The 21,584-nt window shown below is 42.8% G+C and overlaps 1 protein-coding gene across 4 annotated transcripts in view; it reads right to left on the reverse strand.

Moving 5' to 3' along the window:
* NSMAF (neutral sphingomyelinase activation associated factor) overlaps positions 1-17,360 on the reverse strand; it is a 44,139-nt gene extending 26,779 nt beyond the window's left edge. Inside the window, exons 1-6 of one of the 4 annotated variants that reach the window (XM_079796646.1) lie at positions 16,572-16,786; positions 7,120-7,209; positions 4,536-4,614; positions 4,379-4,446; positions 4,261-4,297; positions 241-291 (exon numbers count right to left, since the gene is read on the reverse strand). In XM_079796646.1, coding sequence (XP_079652772.1) covers positions 241-291; positions 4,261-4,297; positions 4,379-4,446; positions 4,536-4,614; positions 7,120-7,209; positions 16,572-16,627 — 381 coding nt within the window. In that variant the 5' untranslated portion in view covers positions 16,628-16,786. The other 3 variants (XM_079796645.1, XM_079796647.1, XM_079796648.1) reach the window with 3 other exon arrangements.
* Between the last annotated feature and the right edge of the window lie 4,224 nt (positions 17,361-21,584).

Below are 21,584 nucleotides of genomic sequence, written 5' to 3' on the forward strand. Positions count from 1 at the left end.
TCTAATAACTTTCACTCTTTTTTTGTCTATTAAACACTTTTTTAAGTCAAAAAGTTCATTGAAATCTCCTGGACTAAAATCTGTGATTCTCTTGGGTAATTTTTGTTGTAACTGTTAGGTAACAAGCTTTTAAATACCCATTATTATTATATTTTATTAAAGATGTTAATAGAGTCACAAAATCTTATTGTTCAAAAGCACTATATTAATTCCTGGGAATAAATGAAAAGCTTTACTTACTCTTTCTATTTTATATGGTGCAACAATGTTGTGTTCTTTAATGAAATATACCTGAGAAAAACAAATCAATATAAATTCAGTTATTATGAATTGAATTTAAATCATTGTTACACAATCTCTACTTTCCAAAACCACACATCAGTGCAGTTTTAAGATTCTGATGTTAAAATAACAAATATTAAATTAAAAAGAAATGCAACAAGGCATCATGTGTACCAAGTAACCAAGCAGACAGGTGAAGGAAGCTAATATAAGTGCCGGTTTTCTAAAAAAATGGGTAAAACAAATCACTGGGCATGAAATGCATTCGTTAACACCAAGTAACTTCTCTTCCCTGGACGTGATCTGGTCACACAGTGTTCTTACCAGGCCACCTGTCCTTCCACTGCGTGTTAGTAACTGTGTCAAACAAGCAACACCATCTGCCAGAGCCAGCAATGTCCTCACCCGGGTACCTCTCTGCCTGCCTTCTCTCCTGCTGGGGCGGAGGCACAGATATGAACCTCCCGCACCCAGCAGCCATTCACTTTGCTCCCGTGATGATACACTGCACTCTCTCCCACTGGAAACAAACCATAGTAAAAAAAAACAAACACAAAAAACACCTCTCCAGGGGGTCACATCGGCCGTGCCATGTCTCCATTCCTTCCTGTGGTAAAACTCTGTGCTAGAGCCCACTTCACTTTCTCTTGGGCCCAGGACAGGTTTCCCCCCCAACAACGTGACCGAGAACACTCCTGGAAGGTCACAGAAGATGCACAAGATCTCCACGTCACCACGTCCAGCGAGAGTCCCTCCGCAGGGTGTCCTGGACTAGTTTCCCAGAGCAGGTGACAGAGTGATGGCTCTTCCCTGGTGCGGCTTGCACTTGGCTCCCCAGGCACCTGCTCCTGGTTCTCCCCAACCTCACCCGCTCCTCCGGTCTTCCTTCTGACCCTGCTCTCTCTCTCTCTCTCTCCCCCTGCCTCCGAGGTTATAGAGAGCGGCAGGGCCTCCCCAGGCCTCTCTGCCCCCACTCGTCTCTGGGAAACCTCATCCAGCCCCAGGGCTTAGGAAGGAATCTGGAACCTGCTGACTTCCAGCTTCTCTGCTGCCCAGACAAGGGCTTCTAAATGCTGCCAGACTTCTCCTCCGAGAGGTCACATTCCAAGCAAAGCTGCTCCTTCATCACAATAAAGGCCACGGCCACCCACCTCGCCAAGTCATTCCTGACAGTTTGCTAGTCCATCGCACAGCTGCTACGTTTTTCTTCAGAACTAGCCAGACACTGACCACCCCTCGCCCTTCACTGCCATCATCCCGCTCTAAAACACCGGGTTTCTGACACCAACGGGGCTCCTTGCTTCACACAGTTGCCCCCACAGCATATCCTCCTCCTGGCCTCCAGAGAGATTTACACACACACACGTCACATCACGTCCCTTCTCTGTCTAGGGACGTTTCTTTGGTGTGTTAGTCTAACTCCTGACTGGCCCACAAGGCCCTCCATGACATGGTCTCTGCCACTGCTTTCACCTCCCTTCCGAGCCCTCGTACCAGGCACCACACCCTCACTGCGCCTCCCGCTGCCAGAGACATTCACACCCCAGGGCCTCTCCCAGGCTCCTCTCGGCCCCAACACCCTTTCTGACCATAATCGCAGGGCTCACTCCCTCACGCCTTCGGAGAGGAGGGGCCTTCTCATCAGGCATCCCTGACCATTCTATCCAGAGGAGCACGCGTCCCTTGTCCTATTCCATCCCTCTGTCCTGTTTTCATTTTCTTCATGACATTTATCGCTGCCTGACATCACAGAAGATATCTGATTCTTGTCTATATTCCCTAATGAAAAGTAAAATCCAAGGGGAGAGGAGCTCCAGATATTTTGTTCTTCCCTATATCTCTAAAACCTTGAGTATAATAGAGTGCATGAATTAAAACTATTATTTACACACACACACACCTGGTTTATTCTGCCAGTAAGAGAACATTTGGAAGCCAAGCTCCCTAAATCCAAGGGACCTAACATTCAGTCATCCCCCCTTTCCATGGTTTCACTTTCCGTGGTTTCAACTACCTGCAGTCAACCTTGGTCTGAAAATATTAAATGGAAAATAAACAATTCATAAGTTTAGAAAGTGCTGTTTGAAGAAGCATTATGAAATCTCACACCCGCCTGCTCCAAACCGTCCAGATGTCAATTGCCCCTCGGTCCAGTATAGCCACACTGGATACGCTCCCCACGCTTAGTCACCGAGTGGCTTCCTCGGTTATCAGGAGACTGTCGCGGTATCCGAGTGCTTGTGCTCGAGTCACCCTTATTTCACTTACTACTGGCCCCAAAGCACAAGAGGAACGATGCTGACAATGCAGAGATACCAGAGAGAAGCTGTAAAGTGCTTCCTTGAAGTGAAAGCATATGAGGCATAGAAAAAAATATGGCCTATGTAGGGTTCAGTACTATCTGCAGTTTCAGGCATCCACTGGGGGTCTTGGAACGTATCCCCCACAGATAAGGGGAGACTAGTGTGTTTCTGAAACAGTGTGACCTAATAAATAAAAACATAAAAGTTGTATTTCTAGGTTGTGTACTTAACCAGGAAGCTTAAAATGACACTTGAAAGAGTGGCTTGTGTCTAGTCACCCCCTGGTGTTAAGCTGATTTTGAGTTTGTTTAATATAAGACCTCTTCTACAAACTATTAAAAACAGGTGGAAGGATTTGGGGGCTTTATTTCTAAGCCCAAAGTTATTAAAATTTTACCAAAGTGTGTATTTTTTTTCTAGTGGAAACCAAGGAAGTACTTCTTCCTTTCAAGATACAGACCTTCTAGAATAAGGCAAAGATGCAGAATGATACCATAGAAATAAGGAGAGCACAGGGGCAGCCCAGAATTAATAATAATGGTGTTCCTTCCCCAAAGTAATAGATGGCTGTAACTGTTTTTCATATATGCCAGTTACAACAGCATAAAGTCCAAGGTAACCTGTGAAATGTTTTCTTCCTTGAAATCAATGGAATCGTGGATACAGATCCAGAAAATCACGTAGTCTGGTATCTCCCAGCTTTTATAACGGACTCTTCAGTAGACATTAAAAAGTGTTCCATGATCAAAGGTCTTGGCGATCTGAAAACCACTGGGAGCACTCTGTGCCCCTAACCATTCGCCTCCTGGACTCTCAATGCACTTCGGTATGTTAAGGCTTTGAGTCAAGTCCCGAGTCTGTGTGTCTTTGTTCCCACAGCATTTCCTACACTGACTTGATCACAGAAAGATTTTTCTTTGAACACTTCAAGGAACTAGGGCTCTGATAGCTGAGGCAACACTGATCTCCTCTAACCCTTTCATTTTAAAGATGAAGGTGAAGTCAGAGGCAAAAGAAAGTGGTAGATGATCTCTACTCCGTTCTTATTTCCAATTTTTCAAGTATCTACAGACAAATTAAGTATGTAACAGGAGAAAAGCCACGTTTCACTTTATTTCTGTATTGCCAGTATTAGGCACAGTCCTGGGTGCACAAATGTTTATCAAGTGACTTTGGAATGAATAAGAAGTCATGACCTCAAGCGTCATAATTATACAAGGTTACACATCCCGAGTCGCTGCCTTGGCCGTCAGCATGCCTCAGGCTGAGATCACTTAAGTGGTGTGCTGCTGGCCTCCACCTTCTCAATGACTAGGAGGCCACAGGAGGAACCACAGTCCTTTCATTTCAACCCTCAAACATGGCCAGGACTCCTAAAGATGAAACCACAAGCCTGCAGGTTATCACACACTTAGTAAACATTAAGGATCTCATTAGGGATCACATCTTTTAAAATATATATTTCTCAATGATTATTTAAAAGCATTAAGACATTTATTCCAACGACCTCCATTTGATATTCCTACAAATAATTTAATTATGCTTAAGCCCACATGTGCATGTGCGCGCTTGCACACACGCGCGCGCGCACACACACACACACACACACACACACGCATACACGCACAAACTGTTCATTCAGGTTAGAACAAAACATTTACTATGTTACTCTTACCTGACTGAAAATGAGTGAAATCCCCCCAGATTTTGCCCTAAAATGCAGACAAAAGTTATTAAACATATATACTTTTTTGGTAGACATGAGATCAAATAGTTAAGTGATGAGGACATACTTAGTAAAGTGTCTATTGGCTCCATTTTCTCCATGTTTTCCTATTTTTATACAATCTCTCAAAGGAATCTGGATAAAATCGAGAGAGAAATGTAAAAATAAGCAAAGGTAACATATACACAAAGAATAGGAATGCCTATTTTTTACAATGCATTTACCTTAATGATGGGCTGGGATATTGCATCTGGTTCAAAAATAACAGATTTTGAACATATTTTTAAGGAGCCTCTGACTCTCCTAGAGATCAAAGTACAAAAGATTATTATTATTAATGAACATTAACAAAAGTCACGAAAGAATCATAATACATCAACTAATGAAAGATCAACAACAGAATTAAAGAGAAGGGTATGAAAGGTTGGAAAATATAGCAAAATAGTTGTCCTCATCTCCTAGAGCAGTGATTCTCAACCTTTCTAATGCCGCAACCCTTTAATACAGTTCCTCATGTTGTGACCCCCAACCATAAAATTATTTTCGTTGCTACTTCATAACTGTAATTTTGCTACTGTTAATGAATTGTAATGTAAATATCTGTATTTTCTGATGGTCTTAGGCTCTACAGAATGAGAACTGCTAGCAGGGTCGCCTAAGACCATTGGAAAACAGATATTTACATTACGATTCATAACAGTAGCAAAATTACAGTTATGAAGTAGAAACGAAAATAATTTTATGGTTGGGGGTCACCACAACATGAGGAACTGTATTAAAGGGTTGCGGCATTAGAAAAGTTGAGAACCACTTTCCTAGAGGCTAACAAAACCTGCATGTATTCTAACATTGGCGAGCTCCGTCCCATGCACTTCATTTGTATGACTTCACTTGGAATTCACAACTACACTGAAAGGAAAAGAGGATCAGAAAACTGATCCTTAAGGCACGCTGATTCTAACTTGTCTCTAGTAAATCCTTTTGACTTTGAATTCCCTATATCTAAAAGAACTATTCAGAAGGCAACACTAAATATATAAAATTGACCATGTAAGAGATTTTTTTTTCTTACTTATCATAATGAAAAAATAAACAGAGTTTGAAATTATCTCATAAAATGCTTTTAATGGTGATTTTGGGGTATGTAGGAATTCAGGAAAAAAATTGATTCATAATAATGAGCAACTTTCAGGACTATCAATTCAAATGTTAGATTTAGGGCTTTTAATTCCACTTCTTGGATTTATTTCTGCATCTCTGTATAGTTTAAATAATCTAGTGGTTGGAAATTTACAGTATCTAAAAAAATAAATCACACTGAGAAATAGTCTTATAGTCCGAGTACAAACCCCCTTCCTCCTACCATCACCAGAGTAACACTCCCTGTTCTTTTGTTGGCAGCAATATTTCTTTAGCTTTCTATCGCTGGTGCTTAATATATATGTATTAAATGGGTGAGGAGACTCATCCATTTAATACATATGATTTAATTTGCAATTCTTTGTCCTCAGAGGATTTTTTACATCATTGATTTTATATCATTTTTTTCCTGCTGTTAAATGCATTTACTTGTCTAACACCCTAAATTATCTAATAATAACTTAAGAAGTACTTTTATGGAAATTTCTTAACATATAGTAGTAGACAGAATAGAAAACTTGCAAGTATCAATTATCTAGTTTCTGCAACTGTCAACATAAACAAATCTCTTAGACTCATTAAATAAATGACCTATCGTTATCACACCTAAAAAAATTAATAATTCCTTAATGTCATCAGTATTCAGTCAGTGTTGAAATTTTTCTATTTCCTAAATAGGATTTAATAGTTGGTTTGTTCAAATCCTAATCCAAAGTCCATATTACTTTTAATTGATAATGCCTCTTATATCTCTTACTCTAAAACAATTTTCATTTTCCCACATTATGAATTTTGCAAAATTAAAAGGCGACCAGATTCCGGTTTGATTTTCTGACAAGAATGCTTCAGAGGCAGGGCACATGTACTCCCTTCATATCAGGGGGCTCGGTGGGTTCAGGTGATGTCAACCTTGACATATCCATTATAAAATTTATCAGCAGCTTTTCACTGGCTGGTTTAGCGGCCATTGAAGATTCTGTCTAGATCAGTGGTTAGCAAACTTTTTCTATGAAGAGCCAGATAGTAAATATTTATTTCCTTTGCAGGCCATATGCATTCAACTCTGTCACAAGCATTCAATTCTGCTATTGTAGCAGGAAACCAACCACACACAATACATAAACAAATGTGTGTGTGTGTGTGTGTGTGTGTGTGTCCCAATAAAACTTTATTTACAAAATAAATGTTTTTACCCAAGAGCTGTAATTTGCATCTACATAATGAATGTATCTCCATTACTCATTGAGGATTGAAATTTTTATCATTCCTCTGTGTTTATTATCTAGAATTTCTTAAAGAACATTTTTAAAATTGAAGGTACTGATTTTTATACCATTCTGTGTTTTATGATCATTACTTTCTAACACCATAACCCAAATAATTGCGTGTATAAGTACAAAAGGAATCAAGAAAAAAAGTGATGGAATGAATCAGAGTCCTAGCCAGCTGATCTGAGGTACTCACAACCTTCAAGGAATTAGTACACACCGATTCTTAGCTTTGGAAAATATTCGAAGTATGACAACAACTTATAAATCCCCCTCTTCTCATTACATTCCCAATACAAAAGAAGGGATGAAAAAACCTCCATGATCATACATTTAATTTTAAAAACATCAGACAACAGAAAGGTTTGCTAGTCCACAGAGATACCAAAATCTTCCTTACCTTTCCTTCTGACTGCCCTTATGCTGAATATGATGAGCTGTATGCTGCTCAAAGTAGTATTCCTCCAAGTTAAGCAGGAGCAAGGAGAATCTAAATTGAGGGGCAGGAAGATACCTCATGTTTATTATTTTTTTTTAAGTATAAGAAAGCAGAATATTTAAAGCATCCATTCCCAAAGTGCTTTTCCATTTATTAAATCAACAAATGCTTATTAAGTGTAGATTATATGCCAGGCATTCCTTGCTATCCAGCAGGGAGGAGACAACACACAGACCAGCTGGCTATGCCTAAAATAAATAAATATATTTTTACCAGGCAGATTTACTTTTTCTTTAGAAAAACCCAAAATGTCATGACATAAAATTTATTCTTGCCTGAAAACACTTGGAGCTTTCCCACCTGTGGAGTTTGGATCCTATTTCCCCATCTCTTCCCCACCACACGCAAACTCACAAACATCAAGACTCATGATTAGATGAATTTTTTCTGCTACTCCTACGCTAGCCCCTGTAATAACCAATCTAATGCTCTGTACACAGTGAGTGTTTAATAAATAAGTAAACTGAACTGAATGGGATTGAATTATAGTTCTTTTTAAGGTTTTGAGTGCTTCAAACTTTTAAAAACAAATTAAGGTGATAAGGAAAAGTATAAATTTAGTTGTATGGCCACAGAAACAAATATATGACAAAGAACTGCAAACAAATGTTTTGTTTGTTTTATGGTAAGAAGCAGGAAATATCAACAGCATCTAGAGTTACGAGGAAAAGCTTTCATCAGAAGTGTGGACTTGAGATGGGTCTTGACTTCTGGTGTGTGATGGAGGAAGATATTTAGATTAAATATGGCAGATTAAACATATATTTATTTCTGTTTCCTCTGGAAACTCCACTTTAAAAAGGGGAACAAAAATATTTTTTTCAATGGTAAAACCCACAAAGAAAATTACAGACACATAAAAGCAGATGAGAGATCTCAACAAATTAGTAAGAAATGGAAAGCAGATAGGAGGAATCAGGAGCGATCTGAAACCAGAACAGCAGGTGCTTCCAGGGAAGGTACGAATTAGGAGAAAACCAAGACCAGTCTCAGGACTTCCAGAAAGTCCAAAGTTGCAGGTTTCAGGTCCTAAGAAGGCAGGGATGAAGCACGGGGTGGATGACGGGAGCCTGAATGAGGAGTGGTCTAGGTTCCTCCCCTGATGATTATCCCTATCTCACTCTGGCACATGGTTTTTCTATAGAAAAATTGAACAAGAGGCTCCAAACTACACATCAGCACAGGGAAAGCAGGGCTATGGAGTGAAAAGAGGGTGATTAAGCAAAAAAAAAAAAAAAAAACAGGAAGACAACACACAGACCAGCTGGCTATGCCAATATATATATATATTGCCAGTCATATTTAGTATTTATAATCATTACTTTATAACTCCCAGCAGCAGTCTGTTGGATTGTTTTTTTGGAAAAACTAAATAGCAGGAGAAAAAAGACCTATGGATTTTTGAAAGAGCCAGGTTCTCTACAACATCATCCCATAGGGAAGAGCAACAGATAAGGCCTGCCCAGAATGACACGGAATTACACAATTCACACTTAAATATGAATGGACAATTCAAGATCACCAGCCTCTAACAGGAAGGAACTAAACCAAAACAAGCAGAAGAACACAACTTGAAGGACTGGAGACAATGTAGAGAACAGAAGAAAAGGCTAAAGGACTATAATTAATATCCTTTCAAAGAAGAAATTACACCCATGAAATAAGATACTGCTCATTAAAAAAATCTGAACCAAAAGAAAAATAACTCACAATGAAAAATAACAAGAACAGGAACCAGTTTAATATCCTAACCAGCAACTCTTATTGGCCCGTTCTACATTTTAAAATCCATGAACAAGAATTAATCATAGGCTAACCTGCTAGAGCTCAATGTAAAACGCTCACTATTAACACTTTTATCAGGATGATCACCTAGTAAGTTATGTAATGTCTAATCACTGAGGTGTACACCTAAAACTAATGTAATGTTGTATGTCAACTGTAATTGAAAAATAAAAAATGATACTAAAAATGACCAGGCAGTTATAAATGACCCAAATAAAACTCGAAATGTAAAAATACAATAATTGAACTTAAGCTAATGGAACAGACAGAAAATTAGGCAACTAGATAGAAAATTAGTAAATTATAAGATGGATTTAAATAACTCACAGCACAACACAGAAAAATAAATATTAAAGAGTGGTTATAAGGCATAAAAGAACGAGGAAAAGCAGTATTCCAAGAGCTAAAGGCTTGGCTCCAGATAGTTCCAAAACTGGTTCAGCTTCAGGACCCCAATTAGGATGACTAGGAAGACATCTTTATATAGACAAACATCAAAACACTGCAAAGAGATCGTAAAAGCAGCCAGAGAAAAGACATTACTTACAGGGACAATTAAACTTAAATGATATGGGTTTACTGCAGGCTGGTCTCCCATAGAAACCTGCGATGGTCTTGTCCTGGTCAACCACAAGGCTAGGACCCCAGTGTCTTAATCATACCAGAGAAAGGGCTGGTGGTTTTCTAACCATGAACATAGAAACAACAAATACTGCCCCATCCTGCCACATCATACAGACCCAAGTGCAAGGCTGAGAGAGCCCCCAACCAAGCCAGGAAAGGGGCAAGGCCAAAGCCCACAGCCACAAAAACGGAGCTGGACACGCTGAGCCAAGGTGCCATCGCAGTTCAGCTCTCCTGTATCCCAGCCCAGGCTACTCCTTGGGATCCCAGTTTCTCCTGGAGTCTGAAGCCCGTCCCTGCGGGGCAGCTACGTGCTGCAGCAGAGGGCCATGGCACATGTGTTACTAACCCTTTCTCTGTTGAACTTCCTCCCTGGAATGCTGCTCCAGCAAGCATATTCCTTCCCTGGCCATTTGCCTTCGTTTGCACAATTTTCAAAATGCTGAATGAATTATACATCTAGCAAAACTGATTTTTCAAAACAAGGACAACATACAAAAGCAAACTTAGTTTATGATCACCAGACCCTTATCAGGGGAACTTCTAAGGGATATTCTTTAGGAAAGAGAAAGTAATTCCAAAGGGAAGATGTGATATGCAAGGAAGAATGCTGAACTAAATATGCATGTAAAACAGATAAGCATTAACTAGGCAATTATACAGCAGACCCCACCGCCTATGTTGGCAACTTCACTTCCTGTGGTTTCAGTTACCTGTGGTCAACCATGCTCTAAAAATATGAAATGAAAAATTCCAGAAACAAATAACTCATACGTTGTAAACGGTGGCACTGTTCTGAGTAGCCTTCCCCCTGGCACCAGCTCAGAGCGTGAATCAGCCCTTGGTCAGTCTTCTCCCCCCCTGTTAGTCACTTAGCAGTTGTCTCAGTTATCACATCAGCTGTTGTTCAAGTGCTTGCGTTCAAGTAACCCTTGTTTTGCTTAATAATGGCCCTAAAATGCAAGAGTAGTGATGCTGGCAATTCAATAGAAACTGTAAAGTATTTGTATGTATAGGAAAAAACATAGTATATACAGGATTTGGTACTATCTGCAGTGCCAGGCATTCACTGGGGTTCTTACACTGTATCCCCCCCTGGATAAGAAGGGACAACTGAAATGTTTAATTTATAGTTTTCAAATACAGATTGAAAATCCTGGACAATACCAGGTTATATAATTTAAGATGGGACAACAGGAGTTAACTATTCCAAGGTCCTTATATTATTATGGAGGACGGTAAAAAGAATGATTCGCTTCAGTATATAAACATTAACATTCAAGGGTAAGTGCTAGAAAAACAGAATATGTAACTTCCATATGCTTCAGAAAAAATGAAAGGGAAAAAGCAGGGTTTTAATTCAAACTAAGGGAAAAATAAGACAAAATTAAAGAACAAAATAAAAAAGGAAAAATGGGTCCAAATATATCTGTAACAATAATAAATGTAAATGAACTAATCTGACGAGACAAATATTATCACTACCCTAAGCTTAAGGGTATGAGTGAGGGATACACCCAAGACCTGAGTCCCCAACTCCTGCCTAAACTTGTGCTTAGTCTAGTTATACCAAAAAAAAAAAAAAAAAAAAAAAATCCCCAATACACTGGACCTAGAAGAATTTTCTTTTATTCACCAAATGTGACTGCGGCCTACCCACTTTGCCTCGACTTGCTCACTTGCTCGCCTCCCTAGACTAGTTCCTACAGCATGCTCCCTGAGCCCCTTCTGAGCTCCTGTTCGACTTCATCATCATCTTCTGGATGCAAATTCCTACATGTGAAGACATACAGACAAAAGGAAGCCCTAACTTCCTTTACCGCCCGCTCACACGTGGCCTTCTCTGTGAGGTCTCTCCCGGCCGCCCTACCTGAAGCCGTGTATCTGTGTCTTCTACTCACACCGGCAGCCCCTTCCTGGCCTTGTGCTCCCTCCCCAGCAGTTACCGTTCTTTAACACACTGTACCCTTTACTTGCCTCGTCTATTTTCCACCACTACTAGAGTATATCTTGATTTTAAAAAATTAAATGAATAAATCACAAAATCCCACCCCAAAAGAAAAAGTTATCGGAATAAATTATTTGAAAGTCCAACTATAAGCTTTGGAAGAAATATGTCTAAAACCTTTGGACACACAAAAGTTAAAAGTAAAAGAATGAAAAATTCTAAATAATGCAAATAATCAAAAGAAAATTGATAGTTATATTAATATCAAACAAATAGAAAAATATCATTACTAAAAGAGTTCATTATATATTGATGAAAGACTCAACTAAGAAGATATCAATTCTAAACTTATATAGACTTAATAACATACCCTGAAAATATATGTAGCAAAGATTGATAGAAATACAAGGTCAAGTTTGCATCATGAAGCATCTATCAGTAATTGATTAGTCAATCAGAAACAAAGTCATTAAGGAAATAGAAGATCTAAATACAATTAATAAACTTAATATAATTTCTTTCAACCCATCAGCAGTCCTGATTAAGTAAATACTGATTCTGCAATTTATCTCCATTTTCAACACTTGGTATATCCCATAAAGACATTTAAAAAATAGGATGATCAGTTTTAGAAATAAAACAAATGAGTATAGCAAACCACTTTGCTAACAAGTATAATGAATACATAATTTATAAAATAAACATATGAAGCAAAAGACATTTAATGTCAGCCAAGAAATTTAATATCAGCATAACCAAGAGAATTACACACACAGAATGTTTGAAGCAAAGCTGAAGTCTAAAAACTATTAATATAATATGTATGCCCAATATAGAATTCATGACCACTAATGTTTTATCCTGAATGGCAGCTTGCAAGCCATAGCTAGGAAATTTGTTCTATGACACTATAGAGAGAAAATTCTGACTCTTCCCTAGTAGGAACATGCCTTAACTATCTAAATCTCTACATCACCCCAGAAGAAAATAGCTTTAGTCCACCCACACCACTTCTAGATATGAAGATAAAAAGCACTGAACTATTATCCTATCTTAAATCTTAAAACAGAAATATTTTAAATAGCAGCAGTTTGTAGAATATCTTCGTCTGCTAACCCACTGTACACATAAGTGTACAACAATTCCAAAGGAAGATATATATTTGTCCTTTAAAAATGTTTTCCCTTTATCTTCTTTAACAACTGCAAGGGACATTAAAAACAACAACACACACACAGTGAAATCAATATGTTTCCTGCCTTCTAAATCTTAACCAGGCCCTGGTCGATTTGGCTCAGTGGATAGAGCATAGGCCTGTGGACTGAAGCGTCCCAGGTTCAATTCCGGTTGCAGACTCGATCCCCAATAGGGGGAGTGCAGGAGGCAGCCAATCAATGATTCTCTCTCATCATTGATGTTTCTCTCTCTTCCTCTCCCTTCTTCTCTGAAATAAAAATATATTTTAAAAAAGAATAATACAAATAAAAGAAATAAATCTTAACCAGGATACTAGTGTACTTAATTTAAATGGCCAAGTATCTCTTTGTGTTCTGATACTGAAAATTACCAAAGCATCTCTTTATAAACATCACCAATACTTGGCATTCCTTAACAGCTGTTCACACTAGAAACCTGAGAGTACGACTGCCATGTTTAGTAAATAAAAATGAACCACACCTCAATTTGAATTTCAGATAAATTACAAAAACGTTTCAGTATAAATGTGTCAAATATTGCACAGGATATACTTAGTCTAAGAGATTATTCACTGTTCATCTGACAACTCTAGCTGGGATTCTTCCTGTATTACCTCCTACACAGTCCACCACACCAAGACCTGTCAATGCTACCTCCTAAAAATATAAAAAATACATCCACTTCTCCATTTCTTCTACCACCACCTTGATCTAAGCCACCAATCCAAGAATCTGCCCGTCTCTGCTTCTCCTTTGTAGAAACATCACTTACTCTAAATGCACCAGCATCAACTTAACAGTAAAAGAAATAAACGCTAATTTCAAGTTTTTCCTTTTCTGGGGTCACTATCTGGTAGCAGTAGAAATCTAAAATCTCTACAGCAGCATGTGAAGGACCAATGAGCTCATTAACTCTGAAGAGGTAAGGCCTTTCATGAAACAGTCCCAAGGAAAGTAACAGTTCTCTTGGATATATGCCTGAGCCAATGACCCTATCAATCATTCTGTAAATTGGTGTTTATTGACACCTAAAGGATGGAGCCATGAAAAATCTGTGCAAAAATAGTAAACTTGGGGCTGAACAAAGTTGGTTGAAATATTCTTGTCTTTAGGCATGAATTCTAAGATTTATAAAGAGACTGCTTGATGCTAGCCCACATCTGATTGTGAGACAGATTCCTGTCATTCAAACTTATATTCTACGGACAGCATCCTGGTTCAAGCCTACCCATCCCAAAGTTGCAAAGCCATGGGGCAGAGAGCATTAAAGAATTAGGGTAGCCCTAGCCGGTTTGGCCCAGTGGATAGAGTGTCGCCCTGCGGACTGAAGGGTCCTGGGTTTGATTCCGGCAAGGGCACATGCCCAGGTTGCAGGCTCAATCCCCAGTAGGGGGTGTGCAGGAGGCAGCTAATCAATGATTCTCTTTCATCATTGATGTTTCCATCCCTCTCTCCCTCTCCCTTCCTCTATGAAATCAATAATATATATTGATACACCAGTAATCTGAAAAAGTCGGTGCCAGGTATTTTATATTTATTTGAAGCCTACTTGCTGACTGCCCTAATTCTTTTATATATACACTGAGTGGCCAGATTATTATGATCTCTGAAAGCATAATAATCTGGCCACTCAGTGTGTGTGTATGTATTAGAGGCCTGGTGCATGAATTCGTACATGGGTGGGGTCCAGCCAGCCTGGCCAGGGGGACGGGACAAGGGTGGTTGGCCGGCCTGCCTGCCGGTCGAACTCCTGGTCAAGGGGACAATTTGCATATTAGCATTTTATTATATAGGATATACACTGAGTGGCCAGATTATTATGCATTCCGAGATCATAATAATCTGGCCACTCAGTGTATATATATAAAAGAATTAGGGCAGTCAGCAAGTAGGCTTCAAATAAATATAAAATACCTGGCACCGACTTTTTCAGATTACTGGTGCTCAGGAACAGTTGCTGCCTCCTGCCTGATGAATAAATGTTTTGGTTGTGAGAGCTAGTTCTATCGGGTCCTGCTAGCCTGTCACATCTGATCAATGAATCCTGACAAAGCCGACTATACACTGACACGTAAGTGCAGACTTGTGTGACATTGCAGAGCTGTACAAGTTAACCAAATACAACTCAAATTACTGCCATGGAAATACCTGGCAGATCTAAAGAAAACAGGTTTTCCTGTATATCCACCAAGCAATGGAATTGTTACAAATGACTCTTGGATCATAGAACGTGAAAGGCAATTCAAAGTGTTTCAAAGTTCTTACAATGTAAATTTGAACATCCATGCACTTAACACAGAATACCAGAATGTCCTACAATATAGAACAAACTCTATTCAAGCTCTTTCCACGTGAAACAAGCATTACAAGTGAAGGCAGAAGAACCTCTGCAGGTGTGAGTACTTTACGGCCATTATGATGGAATAAGCAAGACTTTCTGCAGATAAAACCCAATCATACTGCCAACATGTTATTGGAAGCGCCTTCCCGGGTTCCCTTTTCACATAACTACCAAGTGACAATGTTCGGTTTCCGGCACAGATCCAAGACGATTTTTTGGTGTATCTTTATCTCCTTTCTCTACACTAGGGAGACAAAATTTCAGACTACGGATATGCTGGCCAGGCCAACAGTAGAGATTGGAAAGGAATATGAACGTTTGGGCCAAACAGGCCCAGGCAACATCTGTAAAACAAGCGTGGATGCTGCATGCTCACACAAACCTGAGAGCCTACACTTGCATTTGCATGTATAAGCTGCTTTGTTGGTGTCCAACTGAGGACACAACGTGACAGGTGAGCTCCCACTACTAGCTCCCACTACTCAAATAATATGTGTAAGATAACTCAGCCCCACTTCCTCCTGCCCCCAGGGACTCCAGGCCCCAGGATCAGCCTGATGTTTCAGTTGCCATCAATGCACTGGGAGGTATACTTTGGGGCAGAAGTGAGCTTTCACACTTCCCCCGGAGACTGGGGATCAGGAACTCTGAGGGCACTGCCCTGAGGCTATTTTAGCGACCCCAAGTCGCTCCCGGGGTGGGGAGGGGACTGCAGTGCCCCCCACCACCAAGCTTTCGGGTGCAAAGCCTCCTCCTATGGCAAGGTTCACTGGTTAGGAGAAAACATGTGGGGGTGGGACCCTGGCTTTTCTCAGAATGAGGCCTTGTTTGTGGCCCTCCTCCCGGCCCAGCAGGGCATCTGCTTCACAAAGTCGGAAGAAGTGGAAGTTGGCAGCAAAAAGGCTGTGTTGTGAGGCGTGTAGGTCTACACCCCCACCCCGGGGCAGCCTCGGGGTCACCGATTCGAGAGGGGCCCGGCTGGAACCCCGCGGAGCCCGAGCAGGGCTGCGACCTCTCGCCGGCTCCCTGGGGGCGGGGGTGGCAGTGGGGGGGGGGGGGGATGCAGTGAGAACGTGGGGTGTCCGCCGAGCTCGCACTCACTCCCCTGCTCCCCTCCCCCGCTGCCCCGGGGACGCCAAGGGCTCGTGCGCCGCGGAAGCCCAGGCGCTCAGGTGCCCGGCGCCCGCGAGGAGCCCGCCCCGCACCCGCGCGGCCTCTTCCGGGTGAGCCGGGCCGCGGCCGCCGGGACCGCAGGGGCCGGCCGGGCTCCCCGTGGGTTCCGGGCCGGCCTGGCTCCCGCCCCGGCGCTCTCAGCCCCGATCAGGCCGGGCCTCTGCCCCGACTCCGGGCTTGGCCGCGGCCCCCTCCCGGGCGCCGACCGTGCTCGCGGCCGCTGCCTCGGAGCGGGCGCCGCGCCTGGTCCCTCGCTCTCCGGCCGCCCCGGCCCCGCGCTCACCGCTCCTTGGAGTAGAGCTGCAGCTGCTGCTCCTGCTGCTTCTTCCGGATGAACGCCATGGAGGGCGGCGGGCGCGGGACGCGGGGACACCCGCCGCCGCCCGCCGCGCCGGAGCCGGTCTGCGAGCCCCGCCGGGAGAGAGCGCGCTGCCCGCCCGGCTTCCGCGTGGAGCCGCTGGGCGGCCCCGAGGCCCACGCTGCGCCCCGGCCCGCAGCGTCCGGCCGCGCTCACCGCATCTCCGCGTGGGGACTCGGGCGCCGTGACTCAGGCGGAGGGGGGCGCGCGGGGGCCCAGGTGCTGCCCGGCGCCCCGAGGTCAGCGGGGACCTGCCCTCCCGCGCCAGGCGCTCGCGCGTCCCGGGCCGGTGCTCGGCTCCGCGTTTAACCTCTCCCCGCGCGCTCGCTCGGAGGCCTGCCCTTAAACGGTACCACTTGGGGCCCTCAGCCTGCTGGTGATTGAAGGACTAATTGGTTGCAAGACTTCTTTTTCTCTTTCTCTAGCAACTTGATCGAGATAATCCCTCACACACCAAGCAACGCACCCATTCGAAGTGTACCATTCAACGTTTGTTAGTATAGTCACAGACACGTGCAACTCTCACTGTCACTTTGGGACATTTTTATTACCCCTCCCGACGAATACCCTTCAGTCATCACCAAGTGCCTCTCCCTCACTCTAGCAAATGCCCATCAGCTTTCTGTCCATGAATTTGCCTCGTCTGGACATTGCACATACATGTAATCATACCATAGGTAAGCCTTTCTCTCTGCCTGGCTTCTATCATGGAGCGTAATCTTTCTAGGCTTAGCCGTGCATCAGCACTTCATTCTTTTTTTTTCCTGCTGATGAGGATTCCACTGTATGGATATAACACATTTTGTTTATCCAGTCACTAGAAATTGTGGGGTTTTTCTACTTTTGGCTAGAATGAATAATGCAGTTTTTATGTGGACATGTGTGTTCATTTCTACTGACTACACACCTAGGAGTGGAATTGCTGGGTCACATGGCAACTCTCTGTCTAAACCAGGGGTCCTCAGACTTTTTAAACAGGGGGCCAGTTCACTGTCCCTCAGACCGTTGGAGGGCTGGACTATAGTTTTTTTAAAAAAAAAACCCACTATGAACAAATTCCTATGCACACTGCACATATCTTATTTTGAAGTAAAAAAACAAAACGGCAAAAACACCCGCATGTGGCCCACGGGCCGTAGTTTGAGGACGCCTGGTCTAAACATTTGGAAAACAATTATTCTCCAAAGTGGCCACACCATTTCACATTTCCACCAGCTGTGTATAAGGGTTCCAGGTTCTTCACATCCTCGCTAACACTTGTTAATTATAGTTATCCTAATGGGTGTGAGTGGTGTTTCACTGTGGTTATAACTCCTTCATATATCCTGAGTGTCATCCCATGATTGTTTACCTTTGAGGGATCCTTTAATAATGAACATTTAAATTGTGTAATAGCTGACACATCTCTAATATTGCTTTACAGACCAGGTTCTACAGGGTTTGTTTTTTTTTAAAGCTTTAAGGCAAATGTGTATTTGAGCTCTCTAGTATGTTGTTGGACTCTAATGGGAAAACGGGGGAGCCAAGAATAAAAGTTGGGGCTGGGTCTTATTGAACTTGGAAAAATGGTAAGCATAATAGTGAGTACCCATTAACATTTTCTGGAATGAATGAAGGTGCATGGGTGCCCTGTGACTTGGATTGAGTCTCTTCCATGTGATCAGGTGCTACACAGAACCTTCAACTGTAAGAATGTTATCTGTGGGATGCCCTCTGTGTCCCTACCTGTTACTGGTGGAAGTGAGATTTTTGGGGTGCCTGAGGCCCCCATGGGAGGATGTGGTATCATGGAAAGCTTTACTGATGCTGTGAAATAAGGGAGTTCCCCTTCAAGGTCCAATCTCCCTCCGTCCCATCATGGAAAAAGTCCAACCGTCTCTTGAGCAGGCTAAGATCAAAGCCACCGCCCAGAGCCTTCGCTCCACATTAAGGCTCAGTCCAGTCCAGCGTCTGGCCCGCTTAGCTTGTGTTCCCAGCTGCAGTCCATTGTGTGTGGGGTCCACATGGGCCATGGCTTCTTGGGCCACCTGACTACGGAGGAAGTATGGGCTAGTGTGGGTCACAGAGCCAGGGAGAAACAGGAGCAGGAGAGCAGGGGAGAGAGAACTCCTTTGTCTTGGGGTTATAACCAGGAGCTTAACCAATTCACATCTTAGGGTTTCGTGCTTGCAGTGGCTCTGCCCCTCTAGCCAGGTTAGACTGACAGACACGCATCTTTCCTACATCACCCCGACTTCACTGCATATACACTCCCTCCCTCATCCCCGCCCCAGCAATCCAGGAGCAGGGAAGGGAGGGGTCTGAAGCTGCAGCTTCTTGGTGAAGCCGCCCAGGTGATCCTGCTGACAATGCCTGGCCCTCTCTTTGCTCTCTTCCTGTTATCAATATCAACTAATTAGTTACAACAGTGATAAAAAGATGTTAGAGACATTAGCCCAATGCTCCTATAGGAAATTGTGACCTAATCAGGTAGCTGAGACAAATGCATGAGCAGGTACATGATAAAATAAGAATAAAATTTGCTAACAAGTACAGCAATAACTTTCTACATGAGCAGTACTATAATAGATGCTGTTAGTTCAGAAGAGAGAAATCACTTTGGCTGGAATAGGGAAGGTGGGAAAACACCACGCAAGTTTTCCCTTTGAGTTAAACATCAAAGGATGATGTGATCCTGGTAGGTGGCGAGTGACCAAGATTCCTTCCTTGACCAAATTCTAGCCAGGACTCTGAGCCCTCTCCTCAAGTAGGCCTCAACCCGGGCCTATAAAAACTACAGATTCTCTCAGCACAAATGATTTCGTCCACTACCCTCCCCTCACATTGAAAGACTTAGCTAACAGAGTTTCTAAGAGCTGCAAGGCCTCATCCTTAGGATGACCCTAGTCCACCTTAAAGTTCCTGCCTGAGGAGGCTCAAGGCTGCCCCCAAAATGTACTGTTTGTTCTACCCAACACCAGACGTAGGCCCCTGACTTCTGTTTCTTAGAGCATTTATTAAAAAGGGCTTACAAATGTGACTTCTTTCTCTGTGTTTTTGAGATGTGTACCAGGTATGTTATCTCCTGCAACTCAGGAGTTACATATACAAGCCTTTCCCATGGGCTGGAAAGCCATTCCTTTGGAATGTAATCATGAGGCTTCTGTCTTCCAGTCGCTGTGGGAAGAGAACTGCCAACTAGGAGATACAGACACAGCATTTGCTGTGATCAAGCCTGTGTCATTTTTCACTTCCCAGCTTTGTCTTTGACAGAAGAGGGGGACGAACTGGCCCAAAAGGATTTTCTCGAAGAGCTCAGACGATAGATGCTTCTGTTGCCACAGAGTTTGTGTTCATGGAGAATTAGAGAAAACTGAGGGGGTAACTTTCTCATCCTCCCACCACCGAACCATCCAGCCTACTAGCATCTGTTCCCTTGCCTTCATTTCTGCGATTTTGAGGTATATTCGCTCCTATCCGAGGCCAATTTCTTACTCAGAAACTTAGCCTTTGTGATTATCCGTTCTCTCTTCTCTTTTCTTGCTTTGTCTATTTCTCCCTTACTATCAAATCATTTTCTTCTGAATATAAATATAGTTTCAAAAAGATGGTCCCTTTATCCCACATCTTCCTCCAGCTCCCCATTTTTTTTTATAATACATATTTTATTGATTTTTTTACAGAGAGGAAGGGAGAGGGATAGAGAGTTGGAAACATCCGATGAGAGAGAGACATCGATCAGCTGCCTCCTACACACCTCCCACTGGGGATGTGCCCGCAACCAAGGTACATGCCCTTGACCAGAATCGAACCCGGGACCCTTCCGTCTGCAAGCCGACGCTCTATCCACTGAGCCAAACCGGTTAGGGCCAGTTCCCCATTCTTAGCAAAACTTCTTAAAACAGATGCCTACACATGCTGTCTCCATTTTCTCACCTTGCATTCTTTTCAATCCATTCCAATGGTATTTCTGTTTCTACCATGTCACTGTAAAGGTTATCAAATCACAACATCTATTGGTCCATTGGTCACTTTTCTAGCTTAAATTTTCCCAAACTCTCAGCAAAATTCAGCAATCAACATAGCTCCTTGTTGGAAAACTTTCTCTCTCCCCCAATTACTTCCCAAGTCCCACCGTTTCTTTTAAATCACCTTGCGTTTTACTCTTCCTCTGTCTCCTTGGTTGGTTCCTCTCCTGCTTAACTTTTTAATGTTGATTCTCTGGGCTTGCTGTGCAGGTCATTCCACCCAGTGTCATTGTTATCATTGGGGTACCCTCTGTGTCCCCATCTGTCACCCATGGAAATGGAGTTCTTGCGATGTTGCAAGGAAAAGAATTTCCTGAGACTCAAACGGGAGGACGAGTGATCTCTATTTCCATGGAATTCAACCCCCAGGTTTCCAACGTTGCGTTTCCCTCCTTCCCGCCATGGGAAAAGTCCAACCTTGTCTTCATCTGGGCAAGAATGAAGGCCACTGCCCAGAGTCTCTGCTCCGTGATGAAAGCACCGTCCAGTCCAGCATGCTGGGTGTGCAGTCTGCATGGCCTTGGGCCCTGCGGCTGCTTGAGGCCACACGGCTATGACAAGAAGACAAGTGAGTGCAGGTCATGGAGCAAGAGTGAAGCAAGAGAGCGGGAACTCTTTGGGGATTATTACCAGGAGCTGAACCAATTAACTCTTCAAGATTTCACATGCCTGCAGTGTCTCTACCGCCCTGGCCAGTCCACTGTTCCCCAGGCTAGACTGACAGGCAAGCACCTTCCCGACATCATCCCAACTTCACTGCACATTTGCCCATCTCCCTCTTTGTTCCATCCCTCCCCCCAGTGATCTGCAGGGAATGGACTGGCGGTTCCCCCTGGGAGTGTGAAGCTTCCCAGGTGACCATGCTTATGATGCCTGGCCTTCACCTTGATTTCCCCCTTTTATTAATATTAATAACTAACTAATTACGATAACA

This window comes from Cnephaeus nilssonii, assembly GCF_951640355.1.
Source record: "Cnephaeus nilssonii genome assembly, chromosome: 18".
Lineage (NCBI taxonomy): Eukaryota > Metazoa > Chordata > Mammalia > Chiroptera > Vespertilionidae > Cnephaeus > Cnephaeus nilssonii.